A 20,996-nucleotide genomic window follows, 5' to 3' on the forward strand; every position below is an offset into this window, starting at 1 on the left:
CGGGATATATTTGCCTCCCTTGGAGAAGAAAAAGCATTCAGTCGCTGACACAGAAGGCTTGATTTTATTTATTGCAAATTTAAGATGGGATTGCCAGTTAAGGATGTTAAGGAATAGGGTGCAAAGCGGGCTGTCTTAATGGCCGTCGTCATACGGGCATCTCTTCCGTTAAATTTACAGCATATAGCACCCTACCTGTTATCGGCACAGTAACGTTTCTTTGGGTCACCTAACAGCTCTTCGCGCCACCAGCTGTCCACATCAAAGCACTCTGTTCTGTTCTCTCTAACCGCGTAGAAGCAGCTCCTCCCCCCCTTTTTTTTAAATTATTCTGGCGTTTAATTCCGCTATGACGGAATAACAGCATATAAACATTCCGTTAGAGCAAAACATTACGACCCTTTTGTTTTTCCAACTTTGAAATTATATAAATAGCCCTTTGCCCGCAGAAAACTCCCTGTCTGACGTGATCCCGATCGCTGAAGACTCTGCCATGGCGATTGAGTCATTTTTACTTCAGCAGAGTTTGCATTGTGTTATGTTGTTATGGCGTTATAAGGACATAATAAAATTAAAAAAAGGGAAGTCTCAGGAAGAAATGGATTCTGGGATTGAAGGGAGGGCATAGGGCATTGCGAGGTGAAATACATCGATGTGAGGCATTCACACTGAGGCACAAAATAGCGCGACTATCAAGCACAAAGCAGAAGAGAGAAAATCGCTACAGTGTTGGAATAAGGTGGGTGTTTGCTGGGAAATAGCGCCATTTTAGAGCTAAATAAAAGCCTGTGTGACGACGGCCAATATGTTTTTATTACTATATTTATATGACTGCTACCAGAGTTTTAATTGTTTTTATCATATATATTTACATGTTGTTAATCCACTCTGAGCCCACGTGTGGGGAGAACGGATACAAATAAAATAAAATTAATTAATTAAGATGGATATAAAAAACCACACCCAAGTATGGGAATTTGGAGACTTGTTCCATTTGAGCACCATCAATTCTCCAGACTGAGCAGGTAATGTTCTTGGCTTTAGAGAAGATCATAACCTTTGATTTTGAATAATTGATCTTAAGTTCTTCATTTTTACAGTATTTTGAGAAATGACTTAGGATTCTTCTCAGTCCAACCTGAGTGTGCGGTATAAGGAATACATTATCCACGTAAAGGAGTAGAGTTAGTGTCTTTGAGGATAAATACGGGGGAGTGGTGGAATTCTGCTGAAGAGAGGGTAGTCTCAATGTCTCTCATGTGGCTGCCATTCACAGATGACCCTGCAGCAGAGTGATACATGATTTTATTACTGTCTTAAGTTCCTGCTGCCACATCATATGCCTTGAAATCTGAAGGGAAGCAGGGTTCTTTGATAAAGAATAAGAAACCTTTCTGAACCAAAACCCCGAGCCCTTCCTGGTCATTTATAGTGTTACAGCTGTTCACTTTTGCCTTTGTCGAAAGCACTGATGTAAGTCCAGTATAGAGTACTGAAATAGTAAGTTATCCTTATAACATCAAACATATCCAGAGCAGAATATAGCAAATCCAGTGAGGAAAAGTAGACTTTTTTTTTAAGATAGAGGAGTTGGAAGTGACCAAGAGTGTCTTAAAAAGAATATGTGTCTTTTTAGGAATGTACAACGATGCCTGTAACTTATAACTCTATAACAAAATTCTGTGTTGTAGCTGTGTTTTTCTATTTTCAATGTCTTTGCCATGTCATGTCTTTTGTTATCTGATGAATATTATCACTAATGTTGATAAATGCCATTATAGTCCTAATAAAACTGAAGATATTTAGAGAGGAAAATATTTATCCATGTTTTTCATGTCTAGAGGCAGTAAGCCTTTCTATCTCAGCATCTATTGCTAATGGGAATTCTCTACAAAGTAGATAAGGATCTGCTTTATATCACTAGAAAAATGGTACATGCAGTATCTGCACAGATGGACAGTACTGTTTTACTTCAAATCTAATATATTTTAGAGAAACACTAGGGAATTATTCTGGTCCCTTTATTTATGTATGTATGTGCATGTGGTTGAGGTACAGTCACTTATGCATAGATCTCAACAGTTAACCTCTGGAAGTATGCCTGTCTCATCACTACCATTGCTCTGAGATTTTGGATACGGCTGGGGAGCTGGCAATGACCAAAGCAACAACAGAAGTATATGAGTGCCCCCTCAGATCTTGGGTCAGCAGAACCAGATCCTTGTTCTGTGTGACATAAGAGCTGGGAGAGGTTCTGGTCCAATTTCTTCTGTACCACGGTGTCTGTACAAGATGGTCAGCAAAGGAAAGGCAGGCTTCCTGATGGGGTCCAATGGGTTCCTGAATCCTGACTCCTATATGTTGAAAGAGAAATAGTACCTATTAAAAATGTAGGAATTTTCATATCTGAGAATTATAGATCTGAAACCCCTTTTTTAAAAAAAGCCATTTAACACTTTATTAGAGCCTGCCAAAATTATACAGAAGAGTGTGCAAGTTTGTATGTTCTCTTGAACTCTTCACCCACCCACCCCCAAGACCCAGTTTAATATGGATAACTTGAAAACTTGCATATTGTTTTGCATAATGTTAGTAGTAGGGGCATGCACCAAGTTTCCTTTTCAGTTGCAGGTTCCAGAATAATTCCATTCCATTACTAGTTTGTTCCAGGTCAGCTGGTGCCAGCTTAGAATTGATCCATTTGGTTTTTTTGTTTTGGTCTGTCGCACCTACATTGGCTACACATGTGCAAATGCATGTTGTTCTTTTCAAGGAGGTGGGGAAACAAGGCTCTAGGGCAACTGTTTTCATGCTTAACCAAAAAAAGAATCAAACATTAGTCCCCCTGCTTGTCTAAACCATTGATCCACTGAGTTTTTCTTCAAGTACAATAACACACACACTCAGCAACAATGGCCCCATAGAAGGCGAGTGAAGCAGCAGGGTGTTCCCAAGTAGGAGAACGCTCCAACAAGTGCAGTCCAGCAAAATTAAAAACAAGCCTGCTTAATGTTCACCTTTTTATTTGTCTGTAGTGCCAATAACTTAATACCTTTGCATTCTGCTGTTGCCTGTTGGTTTCATGTTTCCTTGTGCTTTGCTCCCTTTGAGAGACTTGTTGCAATTTAGTTTCCCAGATTTGGTTGTGTTGCAGAAGCGGCTTTAACGAGATGAATGAATGACTTCTGTGTGTGATTTTGGCTCATTTTCCCGCTATGCATACCACTAGTTAGTAGTTCCTAATGAGGTATAATAAGGCTTTTTAACCAAAGTCTAGATATGGAGGGGATGCTAAAGTAAGACTAGTTCAACTTCCTTAATACTCCTTGAACTGAAGTAGGAAATTTTTATAATAGCTGAACAATCCTAACATGAACCATACCATTAATGTGCAAACTGACAGGCAAAGAAACCTGTAATTTACCATCTATGCCTCCTCCACTTACATTTCTATAGTATATACAATACAATGCTATAGTATGTACAATGAAAGTGAGAGAAATTTAGAAGATGAGAAAAAAGACATCTGAAATGATGCATTTTCCTTAAGAAAGCTTAAGAAATTAGAGCTTCTTAAAATGCTGGAAGAAAGTAACTGGAAGGGTATGATACAACTTTTACAAGATTATGACTACTGGTATGTACTTATGATTATTGTATAGTGTGTATTGAATTCTGAACACTATTTTAGCAGTCAGATGTGCTGTGATGACAAAAATGTAAAACTTAGATGCTTATAAGTGAAAATGGTGATTGGATATTGTTTTAATAAGATGACTGCTTGGTAGGCCATTCAACTAGATTTCAAGAAAATGTCTTTCTAGTTTTATGGGTTTAAGTATATTTATGTTGTTAGCAGGTTATGCAAAGTAAGCATACCTATTTACCAGAAGCTGGATGATATAAATTCTGAAGTGGTTGGAAATTACTTTGTGGTTCTCTTTTCTTGTTGCAGAAGAGGGAAGTGGGGCTGGGATGTGGCAGGTCTTTTGACAATTTAAAGCAGCAGGCTTTGATGAGAACATCCAGATGAGCATTTCCATTCCTCTCAACGGACTGAGGAAATTAATGGATGTGAGGAATGCACTAGTAGAACTTGAATATATTCACAGTCTGTTAAATCTACTCCTTGCTCAGGCAAGTGCTCAGGTTGCAATGAAGAGGATATAGTACCTTCTGCGGGTGTCTTTGGCGGGGAATGATTATTTAGATTGCTGTCTTATTTGTGTCACGAGGATTCTTGTTGCTTCCCATCGTGTTATCTCAGTGCGCAGTCAACAAATGACTGATTCCATATATGGGTGTGCTGAGTGTAAAAGTAGTTAATTACATTGATGTGAAATATGGTGGTGCCCTTGCCGAAGCTCCAGCGTTAGCAGAGCTATGTTCACACTGTCTAAGATACTGATCTGTTTCTGTGAAGTTTAATCAAGGTTCAGCTGTATAATTTATTTTAATGGGAGTTAATTATGAGTTAAACGTATATGAAAACTGTCCATTGATTAAGAAGCCGTTTGTATTGCCCCATATTTTTTTGCAGGAAGAGAGCAACATCACACATGCCTGAGTCACAGAGTTATCATAATCATCATATATAAGAATTAGCAGTGCAATAATCAATACATCATGGCTAGGCTTGCCAGGTCCCTTTACCCTCTTGGCGGGAGGAACGGACCCAGCACTCACCTTTTGCGACATCTTATGAAATTCTTCTTCTGCAAAAGACACAGGGTTGTATCTCCTGGATCTGTTCCTTCTTCCTCTGGAGGAAGAAATTTGTTCCTGATCCAAGGATCTTGCATAAGGATCTATTTCCTTCCATCAGAGGAAAGTGCCTCTGCTAGCAGGTGGATCCACAGGATCCAGCCCACAAGAATCCTTTTTGATAAGGTTTTTCTGATTAGTGGGTTAAACACATTTTTAAAAAAATGGCACATGCAAAAATATGAAATGTGTTTATTTAAAAAGAAGCATAGAAAAGTTTTCCTAACCTTTCTGACTGCTGCCCGTTTAAGCAAGCTGGATATTTCATCCTTTATTATAAAAAATGATTTGAAGATTTCAGCTGTTCCTAAATAAATCAAATTCAGGCAAACATATTAAAAATGATATGAATAGACAGGCTACACTTTCTGTGTAACTGTGCCAGAGGAAAACTGCTGTAATCAATATGGCAATAGACCAAATCCTTTTGACCAAAATAATTTGCCATCTAATACCATGATTAGGAATCCCAGGTCACCCTGTGGGCACAGGGGATCCCTATCCCTCCCCCCACTCACCTGGCCACTGAGAGGGAAAGGTGGGGGAACCGGCCTCCCAGGCATGCTTCCAGGATGGTGTGATTATGTCAATCTCCAGAAGTGACGTCACTTCGGTGACATCATTGTGCCACCCCAGGAGTGTGCCTGGGAGGCCTGTTTCCCCACCTTTCCCCCCCAGTAGCCAGGTGAGTAATGGTGAGGCGGGGAGCGGGGAATCTCCCGCCAGCATCGAGGGACCTGGGATCCCTAATCATAGCATTAGATGGCAAATTATTTGAGTCAAAAAGATTTGGTCTATGTTCAGAACAGTTTATTCCTGCTGGTACTAGTTTGTATGTTGAAAATATCTGCCTTAAATTAAAGTAGATTTAGGTAAATGCCTAAGCACATTCTGGATCTTATCCTATATGTCTAAAGAAAACAGAGAAAACTGCTGATGTAATGAATAGCCAGGGCATGCCTTAGCAAAAATAATCCCTGAAACAAACTATGGCAGATTAATGATAATTTGAAGTTTGATTGCTTAAATTGGAAGGTGCTTTGTGCAAACTGTTGTTTTGTTAGATACAGCACTTATTGATGTAGAGGTGATGATAAATAACTTTATTGCCAGCTGCTGTAAGAGACTTACTTCGTTCACAAGACTACTTCATGTAATTTGGCTGTACTCCAGGGACTTTGCCAAGGCAGAATCATTTTAGCCTACCTCTCCTGCCCAAGGCTACAGACAATAATGGAGCTGTAATAGCATTTTCTCTGCCTGGTCCATTTATCTACAGCTCCATATGCTCCCTACTGTCCTACTTATTAAGAGAAATGCTAAAATATAGAACCTGAAACTGTGGCATACCGGAAACACTAGCAAAGACTGTACATATATTCCTGAGGAAAGGATTTGCTGTGCTAAAATACGTGGAATATTCATGAATATTCTAATTTCAGAGGGTGAAGATTCAGTCACAAGGGTTTGATAATAAAAGTACATTCACACAAGAACGTTCTTTATTTGACAATGAAATCAAGTGATAACTTGCATCTGAAGAAACTGACATCTCAGATCAAAACCACTAATATATTGCCTTGCCTTTAATCCCCTCAAACACAATAATTTTAAATGGAGGTAAGTCACATTTTCACTGGTAGATGATTAAAATATCCTGGAATGGTAGAGGTACTGAGGAAATAATTTTAAAGAGTTGAAGTTGGAATTAGTATAGCCCATGTTGGAAGTCAGTGCTTTAGAGAGGGACATACTGAAGCCTGTGGATATGAATGAGAAGTAGCATCTTATAAACTTTTCACTCACAGTCACTCATAGCTGAGAAAGTGGAAGAGAAAAAGCTGGGAGCACATAGCCTGAAGCTGCAGCACGGAGCTATGGATGAGAAAAATCCTTTACAGGCTTCCTTTCCCTGTTGTTTTTCTGTTACAGTCATAAATGGGTGGTGTGACGGATCTAGCTAAAACTACTGGAGAACACTTGCTGGATTTGATCAAGAAAGTAGTAGGTGGTGCCTTTGCACACAGAAACAGAGCTAGTCTGGCCCCATGGCTGGACAAAGGAAGGCTAGATGCCTAGAACAGAACCACCTTGGAGAATGTCTGAAAATGACAAGAATGTATAACTTCATAGAAGTTGGAGATATGAATCAAGGACAGATGTATTGGTGGACGGCCAAAATATATTCATATGTATAAGAAACTTGTAATCGCTAATTTTACATAGACTTTGTTAACATAAAATGTAGAAAGAATGACTTAATTTTTTATATACTTTAAGAAGAAACCACCTCTGTTTGTTGCTGCCTTGAAAACCCCAGCAGGAGTTGCCATAAATCAACTTGATAGCAATTTCCACCACCATGTGTACCCTAAACAATGTTGAATTAACATGGGCTAGTAACTCTTAAAGCTATCGTCTTTAAAATTCTCCTTTACTTTAGTTTACAGATTTGGGGGCTTTTCTTCACAGTCCTTCAACATGTGGTCAAGATGGACTCCCATTGTAAAGGCTTAGTCTGTCATGGCTTGAGCACAGCTGAACAGGTTAAGAGGGAAAAAATCTTTTCTTCATCAAGTCCATAGAATTTCATTCTCTCTGGGCTTACCTTCCCCAGTCTCTGTTCCTTAATTGTGATAGGCTAGCTGAGATGTGGGCTGGTAAACCTTTTGTGTCACTCTGGCCAGAGCCATTTGCATCTCTAAGCACTGAAGTGCTCTGTGCATGGAGAGTGTAGACCTAATTATTGCAATGTTAATATGATCTCTAGGTTGGAAGTCATTTCTCCACATCTGTTTTGTTGTTGTTGTTGTTTTTAAGCTGGTCAGACCAAGGAAAATGATTTTTATAGGTAATATCACCTGAAATATGAAAAACATAGATTCATTTTAGGCTTGCCTGTCCCTGGCTAGGGCAGAGAATTCCCTGCCCCCACCTGTCATCCCTGGCCCCACTCACCTGTCTGGTGGGGGAAAGCCACCAGAGGGAGCCCACATTCTCTTGCGCTTCCCTGTCACTCTGGATAATGACTGCATTTTATGGTGTGACAGACCATAACAGGTGATTTGTAATTAATCCGGCTTCAGCATCACTCTCAGGTAACCCATCACAACAGAAAATTATGTCATTTTCCAGCACCACAGGGGAAAATGGGAGGTAAGTGTCCCACTGCCCCCTGTCCAATAGCCCCCTGCCCTCACCGGTTCGGCCCCGGGGGGGGGCTGGCAACCCTGATTCCTTTGCATTTAAATTTGAAGTTGGTGCATATAGCAGACCTTTTAATGACAACTGTTTTTGTGAGTTGCTTTTATATGTTGTTTTAGGACCAATCTACACAATATGTTTTTTGACAAGTCGACTCTCTTTCCTGGTAGCCAGCCACACAGAAAGTGAGGGGAATGTCATTTTAAAAATTAGCAGGAGTTGGATTCAATGGCCGGAGGTGGGTCCTCCCTTCTCCCCTGTGCCAGTTTCCCAAGCCAGAATGACTCCAGTAGGGAGATATTCATATAACTTTGGACTGGAGCTGTGCTTTGGAACTGCGTATGCTCAAAAACAGTCTCAACAAAAAAATAGATTTAACAAAACAAAAAGATGACAGGAACACAAATTATGCCCATTATAGCAGATCTAAATTCAGTACATTTCAGTACATGGTATTTATTCAGTCATTTTACTGGAATAAAATTTCCTAGCAATAATTACTCTGAAAAAGGTCAATCACCACCCTTTACTTCCATCAAAAGCCATTTTAACTTTGAAGAGAAAGACTTGTGCTTAGATTGTCTCTGTGCCCAATGGTTATTGTTTTGAGTGGGAACGAGCATATTCAAGTCAATGAACGGTTAATGTGAACATGCATTTATCAGAGAGTTGCCTTTTAAAGAGACAACTTAGCTTCATGTTCAAAACTTTATAGAGCGTTTGTTCATTCTGATCAATGTCAAATTTCTCACTAATTTCAATGACAATGAATACAAAGCTATTTAATATTTATTAAATAACAAAACAGATGTTTCTGATTATTTTCTACCATCTGAGGATGTCCATGAGACCCTGCAGTACCATTATTGGACTATACTGTTGATTTTAGACCTAAGAATTAGCCGCACAGAGTGTCTGACGTAGATTGGGGCTGTGGTGCTCAGGAAGGAGATAATTCTCCCTCCTTGCCATTTCCTTATTCAAACATGCCTTTCTCAGCAAGCTTTCTTGGGGGTGGGGGGGAACAGGCATTCACATCACACCTGCCTTTTTTTTCTTTTTCAATGCTAAATGTAGGTGCAAGACATTTTTTTATTTAGGCATGATGTGGAAGAGTTAGCCTTCACTGAACCAGTGCTATAATCCATATACTTGTTGGAGCTGTCCTCAGCTGCTTTTTATGCTCCAAAACCAATTGAAATTCCAGACACAGAACAGTATCACCTTTGGTTTGTTATACTGACTCGGGAGACCTGGGAATTACAGGCTGTGCATGAATGGTACAGTTGACTGAGAAATATGAATGGATAACATTATTAGAACACAAAATCTCTTTGTTTCTCTGCTGTTTCCTGTACTTCCACTTTATTGCTGAAATGTAAAACTCCAAATATATCTTTTAAAGTCAGAAAGGTTTGATAGATTTGGACTGAAAGGCAGAATTGATTCCTCTTTTCAATTTTTTTCCAGAAGGAGAAGGGAGCCAACTCAGGGAAAGGTTGTTGTGTTTATCTGTGTGGCAAATTATGGGATCTGGCCCCATGCAAAGCAAAAGAGCCTTGAGTTGTGCCCCACCTACCATACTGCAGAAAACATGTATGCTCACCTAGGGGTATATTGGAGATAGGGCCCCATGTGGAGTAAGACTGTCCTTAGTTATTTTCTAGGCCACTAGACAGCCAGGCAAGAAAAATCTTACTGCTGGATATTAAACTGCAGGGTCTTGTAAGCAACCTCCAGGTGGAGCATGGAAATCTCCTGGAATTACAACTGATCTCCAAACAACCACAGAGATCCATTCCTCTGCCTCCTTTGGAAGGTGTGGCATCATACCCCATTGAAATCCCTCCCCTCCCCAAACTCTGCTCTCTCCAGACTCCACCCCCAAATCTCCCAGAATTTCCCAATCCAGATCTGGCAGTCCTAAATCAGTGGTATAGTCAGCCAGTGGTGGATTTGCCCATGCCAGGCCTGCTTACAAATCTTTCCACAGATTATGTGTTCCCAACATAAGTAGCACAAGCATCAAAAGAAAAGGAAAAAATACACAAATTCAGTTTTCAGATTACATGAGTAACAAGTAAACTTGGACAGCAATCCTGACCGGCTCTACTCCGAATACAACTCTAGTGTGTCCAGTGGGGCCTACCCCCAGGAAAGTGTTCTTAGAATTGTGCTGCAATGCATTTGCTGGAACGTATAAAAGACTGGAGATGGAAGAGAGGGACAGCTCACATTTCTCTGGGGAGTCCCATAGCACAGTTTGACAGGCCTTATTTTAAAAAATATATAAACCTATTGTATAAATTAACTAGTAACTAGTGTGCACATACATGTGTGATGACACTGTGACCTTTACCTTTCTTTCCTTTATGGGTAATCTTGCTATGATGCCCCTCCCCTTGTTTTAAACAACTTTTTAAATTCAAAAATAACAAAATATTTTATTTTACATAGAAGGGAAAGGTCAGGAAAAATCAGGGGTTGAACATTTCTGAGGTGTGCTGCTGGGCAGCATGCCACACTCCCGCATGCCATAGCGGTCCAATTTGGGCCAGATTCAACCAGAATCAGGCTGGATTCAGCTGGAATCAGGCCGCTGCGTGCTCCCATGCTCCACAGCGGCCAGATTCGGGCTGATTCGAGCCCAATTCAGGGAAAGCCACAAAGTAGATGCCAGGCCTCCGACCTCCCGCATGGGGGGGTTGGCGGACCTGGTAACCCTAGTCAATATAGGTAACTCTGAGGTAAAAACACTACATGCACAGACTTTAGTTCTTATGTTTCAGACTAATAAGAGTTTCTTAAGCTCTTTACAGTTACTTAAATCTCTGTGTTGAGAGGCTTGTGTTCCAGTGTTTTCCCAATTACTTTAGTTCACTTTCTTCGAGTATTCTCTTGCTCTTTTGGTTTCAAGAAGGTTCTTGAAACCCTCTTTCCAGTACCCAACCCCCTTCTCTTGAAACACCAGTACTCGTCTTCAGTTTTTAACTGACTCTTAGAGTCTCCAAAGGCAGTTTCTAACCACACCAGACCAGGGGTCTCTTCACCCTTCATAGCTAACTTCCTTTAAAAAAAATACAGTTTTATTTATTTTTCCAAAATACTTAATAATACAAACAATCAAACAGACACTATAACTAACAATTTCAACATTAAACAAATAATAAATATATAGAGTAGGCAAATGTAGTAGACATTTTGATATAACCTAACATTACTCAAAGTTAATAGCATTTGTTATTTAGTGACTTCAAAAAGATATTAATGCTTTAAAATAATCCATGTTTGGAGTTGTTGGATTCGTTGGTTCATTGTTGGTAAGAAATTCAAGGACACGTAGCCATTGATTGAAAAAGTTTTCATTATATTTTGATGTTTCTAGTTGTGTAATATGGTTAGCTAACTTTTCCAGTATAAAATACTCCCATAATTGGCTATGCCATGTTGTAATTGATGGTGAGTTGTTGGATTTCCAGTTGGAGGCTATAACAGATTTAGCTACAGACAGCAATATCATAATAAGGTTTTTCCTAATCTTTGGAACTGATGGGTTGTTCCGATAGTTCAAAAGCACAATTTCAAGAGTTATATGTACTTCATATCCCGTAGTAGTTTTTATAGCATTGATTGTTGATTGGCAAAAGATTTGTATATATCTGCATTTCCACCAGAAGTCCATAAAGCTGCCTATTTCCCCAAAGTTTTTTCCAACATTTGGGTGAATTTGTATAGTTTATGTGATATATTTTGAGAGGAGTCATATACCAGTGAGTTAAAATCTTTATTGTTTGCAGCTTGACCTTGAGGATCTTAGATGTAAAACTGTGTGACTTCCAGATTTCTTTCCAAATTTCCTTAGAAGTGCTAACATTTCACTCTTTCTGCCAGATTTTCTGGTATGATAGTAGCTCATTCTTTTGTTTGAGATCCTACTATATAAAAGACTAAGCGTATTCAAGACAACTCACTTCCTACCCTGGTGTGCCTCCGTCCAGAGAGCATGCTGCAGCAGGAATCACAGGCTGAAATCAGGCGCAGATCAGGCTGCAATACCTGCCCTCCGCCTTCAGCCAGCTGGGTTCAGGAGCAGAGAAGGGGCAATGCACTCCCCCCGCCTTCACCCAGCCGGGATCAGGAGCAGAGCGGGTGGCAAAACTTTCACTCAGCTGGGATCAGCAGTGGAGTAGGTGGCAATGCGCGCCCCTCGCCTTCACCCAGCTGGGATCAGGAGTGGAGCAGGGGGAAATGCCCACTTGCCATTCACTAAGCCAGGATCAGGTGTGGAGCAGAAGGCAATGCTCACTCCCCATTCATCTGGGCGGGATCAGGTGCAGAGCAGGTGGAAATGCCCATCTCTTCTTCATCCAGCTCAGATCAGGAGCAAAACAGGTGGCAATGCCTACCCCCACTTCACCTGGCCAGGATCAGGAGTGGATCAGGTAGTAATGCCTGTCCCCCTTTTCTCGACTGGGATCAGGTGGCCATGCCCGCCCCCCACCTTCATCTGGCCAGGATCACTGTTGGAGGAGGGAATGCCTGCCTGCCTGCCCTCCCCTTTCTAGAGCCCGTTGTATTTTTCCCCACAACGGGCTTTGTTGTTAGTCTATTAATAAATGGTATAATTTGGAAATTAGCCCTTTTTGACTCCTGTTTTCATTCTTTATTAATCTTTCAAAAGTTGTAATAGGTTGTTTTATACCATCATTGATTTGCCTATCTTCTATTAGGTGTTTAATTTGCAGGTATTCAAACCATGGTATTTTTGATCGGGTACCTTTTTCTATTTGCTTTTTTCCTAAATCCTGCCTTTACAAGGTACATCAATTAATCTTGTTTTTTTTATTTTGTTTTCACCAATTGAATGATAGCTAATTCCCTGTTTGACTGGGTAGGGAAAGTATCCTCTCACTAGAAGATCTATCCCCCTTTCTTTGGCCCGAATGGGAGTCTGTGCCTACTTCTCAAACTTCCTTGCCAACTTTCCCCCAGTCAGGGTTGAATCTCGAAACTGTCAGTATTTGACTCCTCTCAGCTAGGGCTGAAATCAGACTCACCTTTCCCCAGCATCCAGCTCAGAAGCCTTTCTCTGTTCGGTTCATGCCACACAACCAGACTCCTTGGAGTAACCTGTCGCTCAAGGCTCTCTATTTCTGTGAACAATTAACCCTTCCTAGTCCTTCAGCTATTTGTACAGCACTTGAAGTGTTTAAAAAGTGCAGTCCATCACACCTGCTAACATATTTTTTAAAAAATATTGCAAATGTATGTTGTTACAAAATTTCTAATTAGTGCCAGCCTTTTGTCTGATTGCTACCAGTATGAAATCAACCAAGAGGAATTAGAAATTGATCTGATCTAATGGACATGCATCTCCAGTTTGCACCCCATGTTTCTCAAGCGATAAGTAGTACAACAAATACAACCTTATCACATTAGTGCAGGACTCTTCAGTTGGAAGCGAGCGGTGTCATGATAAGCTTATCACTGGAGACTGACTACTTCAAGTTGGTCATGTGACTTGACCCTCAGGTGTCTGCCTGTACATGAGATAGCTTGATGCTTTACAGTTTAAGCTGCCACATTTACTTTACTAGGAAGCAGGAACTGCAAGGACAACGAAATTTTCATAGATGTAGATGGTTGACTATGTGGAATCTTGCCATGTTAACATTAGAGTTCCCTTGATACTGAAGAGGAGGACAATGTTTTGGATGCTGAAGCTCATCATAAAGGACTAAAAAAGGGACATCTGACAAAACTCCTCTTCTGCAAAACTGTTGAAACAGAGGGTTGTATCCCCTGGATCTGTTCTTCCTTCCTCTGGAGGAAGAAATCTGTTCTTGATCCAAAGATCTTGCATTGTTCATTTTAAAAAGAAGCATGGAAAGATTTCCTAACCTTTCTGTCTGCTGCCCATTTAAGCAAGCTGGATATTTCAACCTTTAGTATAAAAATTGATTTGAAGATTTCAGCTGTTCCTAAATAAATCAAATTTAGGCAAACATATTAAAAATGATATGAACAGGCGGGATACAATTCCATTTAACTGTGCCAGAGGAAAACTGCTGTAATAAAGATGGTAATAAAACTGAATTGTCTCTACATTGTACAAATGATGTCCTTTGCAGTCATGCTTTACTTGCATCTTTTATTATAAACAAATATTAATGCCGGTATGTCCCAGAACATTTCTGGAACTTAAGTGCTTGGTGCAAACTTATCTCTGTTAATTGTATTGGCAATATCCCTTTCCATTTCAAAAGTTGGGACAGGCGGAGATCTAACTGTATGAACTATTTAACAGATGATCAACACTATGTTCTTCTGCAATTCTCTTCTGCCTAATGCTGTATGGTAGTACTGGTATTTCCTAACTTTCGCAATATGTTCAGGCAAATATTTGCTCTCATCCCTATTTCCCCATCTCTAACTTGAGAAAACCTCATTTCTTGGTCTTCCCTTAGCATCTCTTCACTTGTCTCACCCTTCCATCTTCTTATCGTTAACTGTTCTCATGCTTGCCTCATGATCGTTTTCCTTCACCACCACTCTTTTGTTTATCTTGATGCCTTACAAACTGGCTACCTGATGTGGCAGAATACATGGTTCTCTCTTCTTTATTTTATCCTCATAACAATCCTGTCAAGTAGGTTAGGCTGAGGAAGAGGCTGCATTCAGGCATCTTGACAATCCACAATTAAACCGAGACTGGGCAGAACACACTTTGTTGTCGTGCTCTCACACCTCCCTCACTCCTCTTCTTTTCCTCTACCCTTTGCTTATGTTGGCAGGCCCTCCCAGTGATTAGACATGGGCACGAATCAAAATATGAAGCAATTTTTGTCATGAAATGGGCCATTTCGTGTGTCCCGAAACCGCGTTTTGTGGTGCTGTGGTTTTCATGAAATTCACGACTTTTTGGCCTGTTTTGTTAGCTTTCTGAACTATTCATAATTAATAGTCTTTAAAATTTCAGGTCTGAGAGAATGTCTGTCAGCCAACCACAGAACTCCTGTTCTGCTCTGAGCCCATCTGTGGGGAGGGCGAGGTATAAATCAAATCAAATAAATAAATAAATAACACCAACCCCCTAGAGTATTAGGCAAGAAAATCTGACATCTGGCTGGACCTCTCAATCATGGCCACTAATATCCTCTCCTGCCCTCCCACCAGTGTCCAGAGCAAGTGGATATTCTCCCACCTGGGAGACCTCCTCCATCCCCGCCGTGCACATCTGCACCCAGACCTGGTGGATATGTTGTCCTTTATCAAGGTCAACCTCCCCCTGCTTGGCTACCCCTCCTTGAACCTGGACCTGTCTGGGCTCTGAGCCACCATGGCCTCTGTGTGGCTACCCACCTACCGCCAGGCTCTGGTGCAAAGGTTACTTGGCAGTGGGCACTGAAGGCTCAGATGTTCACTCTTCCTTTTGTTTTCTTTAATCCTTAACTCTGCTTTACTGCACCTTTCCCACCTGGTAAGTTGTCTGTGTACTGTTTGGGGGCTCTCCACCTATGTCACGCTCCAGGCCACTGCATGGCTGTGAGACAAGACTGAGTATGCACCTCCATTGTGGGCTCACAGGACTACCTTTTGTTTTCTTTCCTCCTTATGTTTTGTGTGCTTGTCTCGAGTAGGAAGGTGCCCATGTACTGCTTAGGAACTCTGGGCAGAAGTAATGGGTTGCTCCGGAGGCTGATTTTGTAAGTATCAGCCCAAAATTTAGTGCTTTGGGCCGATTTTTACTGAATCAGCCCCTAGCATGACCAAATACTTCCATGTTGCGTAGGGAATGCTGTTGTTCCCAGGATGACACAGAAGCACCCCATAGGCAGCGCACCCCTTGTCCCCTGATTTGGACCCCAGAGGACCCGGTCTCCATATCTGTGTGTGTGGTTCTACCTCCTGTGGCAGGTATTTTTTGATTCGCTCAGCCTCCAGTGGAAGCCATTTTGTAGTTGTACCCACCACCTTCTATGAGGATTCCAAAGGGGTACATAGGCTCCAAAAGGTTGGGAACCCTTGTTTTATAGAGTCATCTTTGGCAGAGTTAGAATTCAATGGGCTTAGAAGGCTGTTAATTAGGAACTGTCAATAACTTAATATTACAACTACTACAGCACAAACAATTTATGGTACCTACAATCATTGTTAGAAATTTTAAATAATTCCACAACACAAATCTCCATATTATGCTACTAACTACTGTCTTGACTTCCAGTTTGGGCGGCAGTTGCTATAGGTGTGCTCCGAAGGCTCTCTTTGAATTTTAAGGGGTTTTTTTTCTTCTGTTTTTTTAAAAAATTAATTGCCTGGAACTACTGTCTAAGGCTATTTTTTTAATGAAGCCACCAGTTCAAAATGTGTCCATAAAGAGTAGGGAAATCCAGCTGACCTAAATCCTCTTGCATATATTTTTACAGTTGATAGTTGTAGGAAGCAGAGAATATGTGTTAAGGTAGCAGGTTTTTCACATGCACTATAACAAATTTCTAGCCCTCTTAGTAGTCCAGAAACATCTGCAGTTCAGTATCAAGGCAAGTTATGCTAACACACTTCATTTAGAAAATATGGAAATAACTTGGGAGAAATGCCAAATTACTAATCAAGATTTCACACAATTATGTTAGTTAGACATAAATGGGGTTTGGGGAACTACTCTCAGATTCATAGAATTAGAGCCTAATCATGCCATCCTAAGCAGCGTTACATCATTCTAAGTCTGCTGAAGTCAGTGGGCTTAGAGGGGCGTAACTGGGCTTAGAATTGCACTATTAGCTGCTAAGCATAAATTTACTGAGCGAACATGCATAGATCAGGTTTGTTAAAATGTAAAAGTTTGAAATACAGCATTTAGTTCAGGAATAATTTATGAACAAAATTGTCCCTATGAGTTCTATTGCTTCATCGTCATTTGTATCAGAGATATATTCTGTTTTACAAACCACAATGTTTCAAATCCAGACTGAATTCTTTAGACTACAGCTGAACACACAGTTAAGCACACTTAAGCCCACTGATTTCAGTGGGCTTAAGCGTGCTTAATTCTATGTTGGACTGTGGTCTTAAAGTATAAGGTGTTTTTGTCTGTATGCTTTACACAAAGGAGACAGGTCTCTGATTTGAAATTCAGTGCTAAATCAATTTTGTAACCTTTAAAGTCTCTAACACAGCTTTTGAAATCTAAAGTAAATGACAGATCCTTTAAGGTATACAATGTTCGATGTATTGTCGAAGGCTTTCACGGCCGGAGAACGATGGTTGTTGTGGGTTTTCCGGGCTGTATTGCCGTGGTCTTGGCATTGTAGTTCCTGACGTTGAGCTGAGTTCCTGGGGTTGAGCTGAGTCATCTTACAGGATGACTCAGCTCAACCCCACCCCTCCTGAGTAGATACAAATGACCTACATCTTTTCCACACTGTGACACTGAGAGATCTCTGTCTTTTGGTGCTACACCTCTGAAGATGCCAGCCACAGCTGCTGGCGAAACGTCAGGAACTACAATGCCAAGACCACGGCAATACAGCCCGGAAAACCCACAACAACCATCGTATACAATGTTCTTGTAATTCTTCCAAACCCAGTTAAAATAGTCCTGGCCTTAACCTTAACCACCATACTACCAACCGTAACTTGACTAAGTAAATGTATCTGATTTTGTTTTCACCAAATCAACATCTTTGATACCATATTTTTAAAATTTTCTAATATTTTCTTCTTTCAACAGAGGAATTCAAGGGCTCAACAATAGTTGAATTGATGAAGAAAGAAGGCACCACTTTGGGACTTACAGTGTCTGGTGGAATTGACAAGGATGGGAAACCAAGAGTATCCAATCTTCGTCAAGGAGGAATTGCTGCTAGGTAAACAGTCCTCAAGCTACAGAGACCAAATAATGTGATTGCTTCAAAAATAGGAACTGTGTCAAAAGGTCACTAATAAATAAAGAAGCACCACCACCAACAAGTTAGCAAATATGAGCAGAATGCTGAACAAAACCTTTCAGTGGTGGGTTCTCTTCAAGTTCCTTTAAGAGCAGGTCCCTAGCATCGTTTTTGTAGTATAAATATTCATGTCCTCCCAGAGGCATTCACATCCCCTACATAAAGGCTCTTGAGTAATAAACCAAATTTTATTTCTGGAATGAAATGAACTGAAATTTTTTTTTAGACAATGTACAAAAACATGTAACATAACAATGAAGAAATCCTTACAACCATAGCTCAATAACTTCATATAAGTGGCAGCTGCTTCTACATGTGATCCAAACAATATAATAATCTTTTCCTGTATTTTAAAGCTATTTGATTGACTAGTTCCTTGGGACAGAAATCTCTAATTTTTGTCTGTGGAACTTTGTAAAGTGTCACATATTCAGATGGCACTGTGTAAGTAATAAATAATAATACATTTTGAATAGAATATAGAATGTTGCACTGCCATTTAGAACATTCACGATGAAATTGTTTTAATTTGCAAATATTCCAAACCTTATTTTGTATGTTACAAATAAAGTAAAATTGCTTTCTAATAATAAAAAAACAAAATACAATACAGCTTTGCTGAAGAAGATATGTATGTTGCAGAAGTGACCAACTGGATGTGGGAGACTACATCAAATCTGTGAATGGCATCAACTTGACTAAATTTCGTCACGATGAGATCATTAGTTTACTCAAGAACGTTGGTGAGAGAGTTGTATTAGAAGTGGAGTATGAGCTGCCACCAGTCTGTAAGTATTGAGATGTACAGTGAAATAATCCTAAATGTGATATACATTTGCATTAGTGAGGCTAGTGGGGCCATTAAACTATTATTAGTTGCTTAAAACTGAAAATGGTAATGTCAAGTAGTATTTCATTTCATAGTGATTTGTGTCTCTGGATTCATGGCTGAACCATGTTAACAAATCCTTTCAGGATTCCCCCCTCCTGTTCTTTCCTTTGTCAGATCCATAGGCTCATTTTAAGGTTTCTGAATAAACCTTACTACTGTTATTTCTTTGGCTTCATTCATGTTTATCATTCACTAGTGAAACGTCCATCGTTATAACTGGTGTGTGATAACTACGAAGAAAGGGCCTGTATATTGCGAGAGCTTGGGATTATGGGAGATCAGCTAGTGGAGACAGTTACAAGTATACAAGTTTTACATTCACCTCAACATTGTTATAAGATGAAACATTTTATTTTTCCCAGAATGAATGAATGCCAGGTATTTGTTGATATGGATAACAGTAAATCTGTTGACTTAGATGTGCAAGGGAGGGCAAGACAACTAAATGAGGAGCAAGTTTTGTCCCTCCTATTGTTTCCTGGACTGTAATATGTTTTTACATAAGGGTTCTCAGGTGCCCATCAGTGGCCGGCAAACTCCTGCCAGTTTGCCCCCTGCCTGCCAATCCCCAATGATTGGCAGGAGGTGGCAAGCTGCCTGATGATCACTCAGCACTGGCAGCATCCCGAGCAGACATGCAGTGCAGTGCTCCCAGCTGGATGCGCTGGATGCAGGAATGCTCCCATGCTTTGTGCAGGGCCAGTTTTGGCTCCAAACAGGCCGATTCTTAAAAACTGGCCCCACATGAAGTGTGGGAGAAATGCCACAGTCATCATTTTGACTGCGGGAGTGCTCCTGCACTTTGCATAGGGATGATTCTTCTGGAGCAGACATCATTGTGTGCCAGACAGGAGCATGCTTGCAAAGATTAAAGAAACCTGGTAAGTGCCCCCTTACCCCACCAGTTACCAGGGAGACTAGGCAGCCCTGTGTCCCATAAAACTCTGTCCTTTCATCTGCATAGCTGAGTTTGATTTCTTGGTCACTCTTGTGATGACATCCCTAATCTTGCTGAGCTTGTGGGCACTTTTGGAATCTTGAGAACGTTGAGTGGGTGCCACCACATGATGGCTGCCATGGGGGAGAGAGCACAGCCAAAATGGCTGCCATGAGGACTGAAGTTTCTCAAAATATTGAGAAATCCCAAGTCAAGTATCCTCATACAATGGAGGCATCTATTCATGACAGGTACACCCTGCAGATATGCTGAAGTGCCTCATGCTCCAGCAAGGTGGAGGAAGGAAAGTCATGAATGGCTCTTTGCTTTGAAGAAGAAATACTTTAGGGCATGAGGAAGGGGACACCAGAAAACACATTTGAGGATGACATAGGCTCCATGTGTGGCATCACTGCTCTAACGTATGATGGCACTTCAGGACAGGTGTGTGTGTCGTATGTGTGTGTGAGAGAAGGGGGGAGTGTGAATAAATCAGCTCAACAAAAGGGGCCACCTGAAATTGCTGTCCCTGGCAGCCTCCTTATGCTGCAGTCACTTTTCACTTCTCTGACTCTCTATAGATATACATGCATCCATGTGATTATTATTAAATTGATCTTTGTGTTCTTCTCTGAGCATCCTACATGAACTGAAAGGTGCTGGCAAGCACACTACTGAACTCAATAGTATTTTAATTGCTGGTAATGATGTGTGCAATTGTTGTGGGCTAAGAATTTAGTGGAACATACTTTATTTTAGTGCTAATGATTGAATTAAATTTTGTATGTTTATTAACACTACTAAATTGCTGTACTCCATTTATGATGTTTGCTGGCTGCTGCAAATAATTAAGCTTTGTGATCCAAATTAGGTGATTTTGATTAACTAAATCAACTGAGCATTCAGCATTCAGCAAACTTACTAGATAAACTTATTTATCTAGAATTGAAAACTCTGTTTACTATATTATATGTGCATTCAATATATATGTGATTTTTGTCCACTGAATTGAAAAATGAGTCCGTCACAGTACATTACAGTTACAACCGTTACTGTTCATTTAAGTTTTCAGAATTCCTGACCTCGTGCAAGTGTTGTGTTGGTAATGGCGAGCCTGAATGACAGGTGTCTAGCTATTACTGTCAATTTGAACAAACAATTCCTTATAACACAACTACCCCTATATTAGTCATGTCATACCTTCTCTCATCATGCACACACATGCAGAAAGAGAGAGAGAGAGAATGAAATG

At 40.5% G+C, this 20,996-nt stretch overlaps 1 protein-coding gene across 4 annotated transcripts in view; it reads left to right on the forward strand.

Moving 5' to 3' along the window:
* GRIP1 (glutamate receptor interacting protein 1) overlaps positions 1 to 20,996 on the forward strand; it is a 319,786-nt gene that overhangs the window by 195,223 nt on the left and 103,567 nt on the right. For all 4 annotated transcript variants that reach the window (XM_054988325.1, XM_054988327.1, XM_054988326.1 and 1 more), the window contains exons 3-4: positions 17,699 to 17,834; positions 18,558 to 18,703. In XM_054988325.1, coding sequence (XP_054844300.1) covers positions 17,699 to 17,834; positions 18,558 to 18,703 — 282 coding nt within the window. The remainder of the gene's footprint in view (positions 1 to 17,698; positions 17,835 to 18,557; positions 18,704 to 20,996) is intronic.

Source organism: Eublepharis macularius, chromosome 9 (assembly GCF_028583425.1).
Source record: "Eublepharis macularius isolate TG4126 chromosome 9, MPM_Emac_v1.0, whole genome shotgun sequence".
Taxonomy (NCBI): Eukaryota; Metazoa; Chordata; class Lepidosauria; order Squamata; family Eublepharidae; genus Eublepharis; species Eublepharis macularius.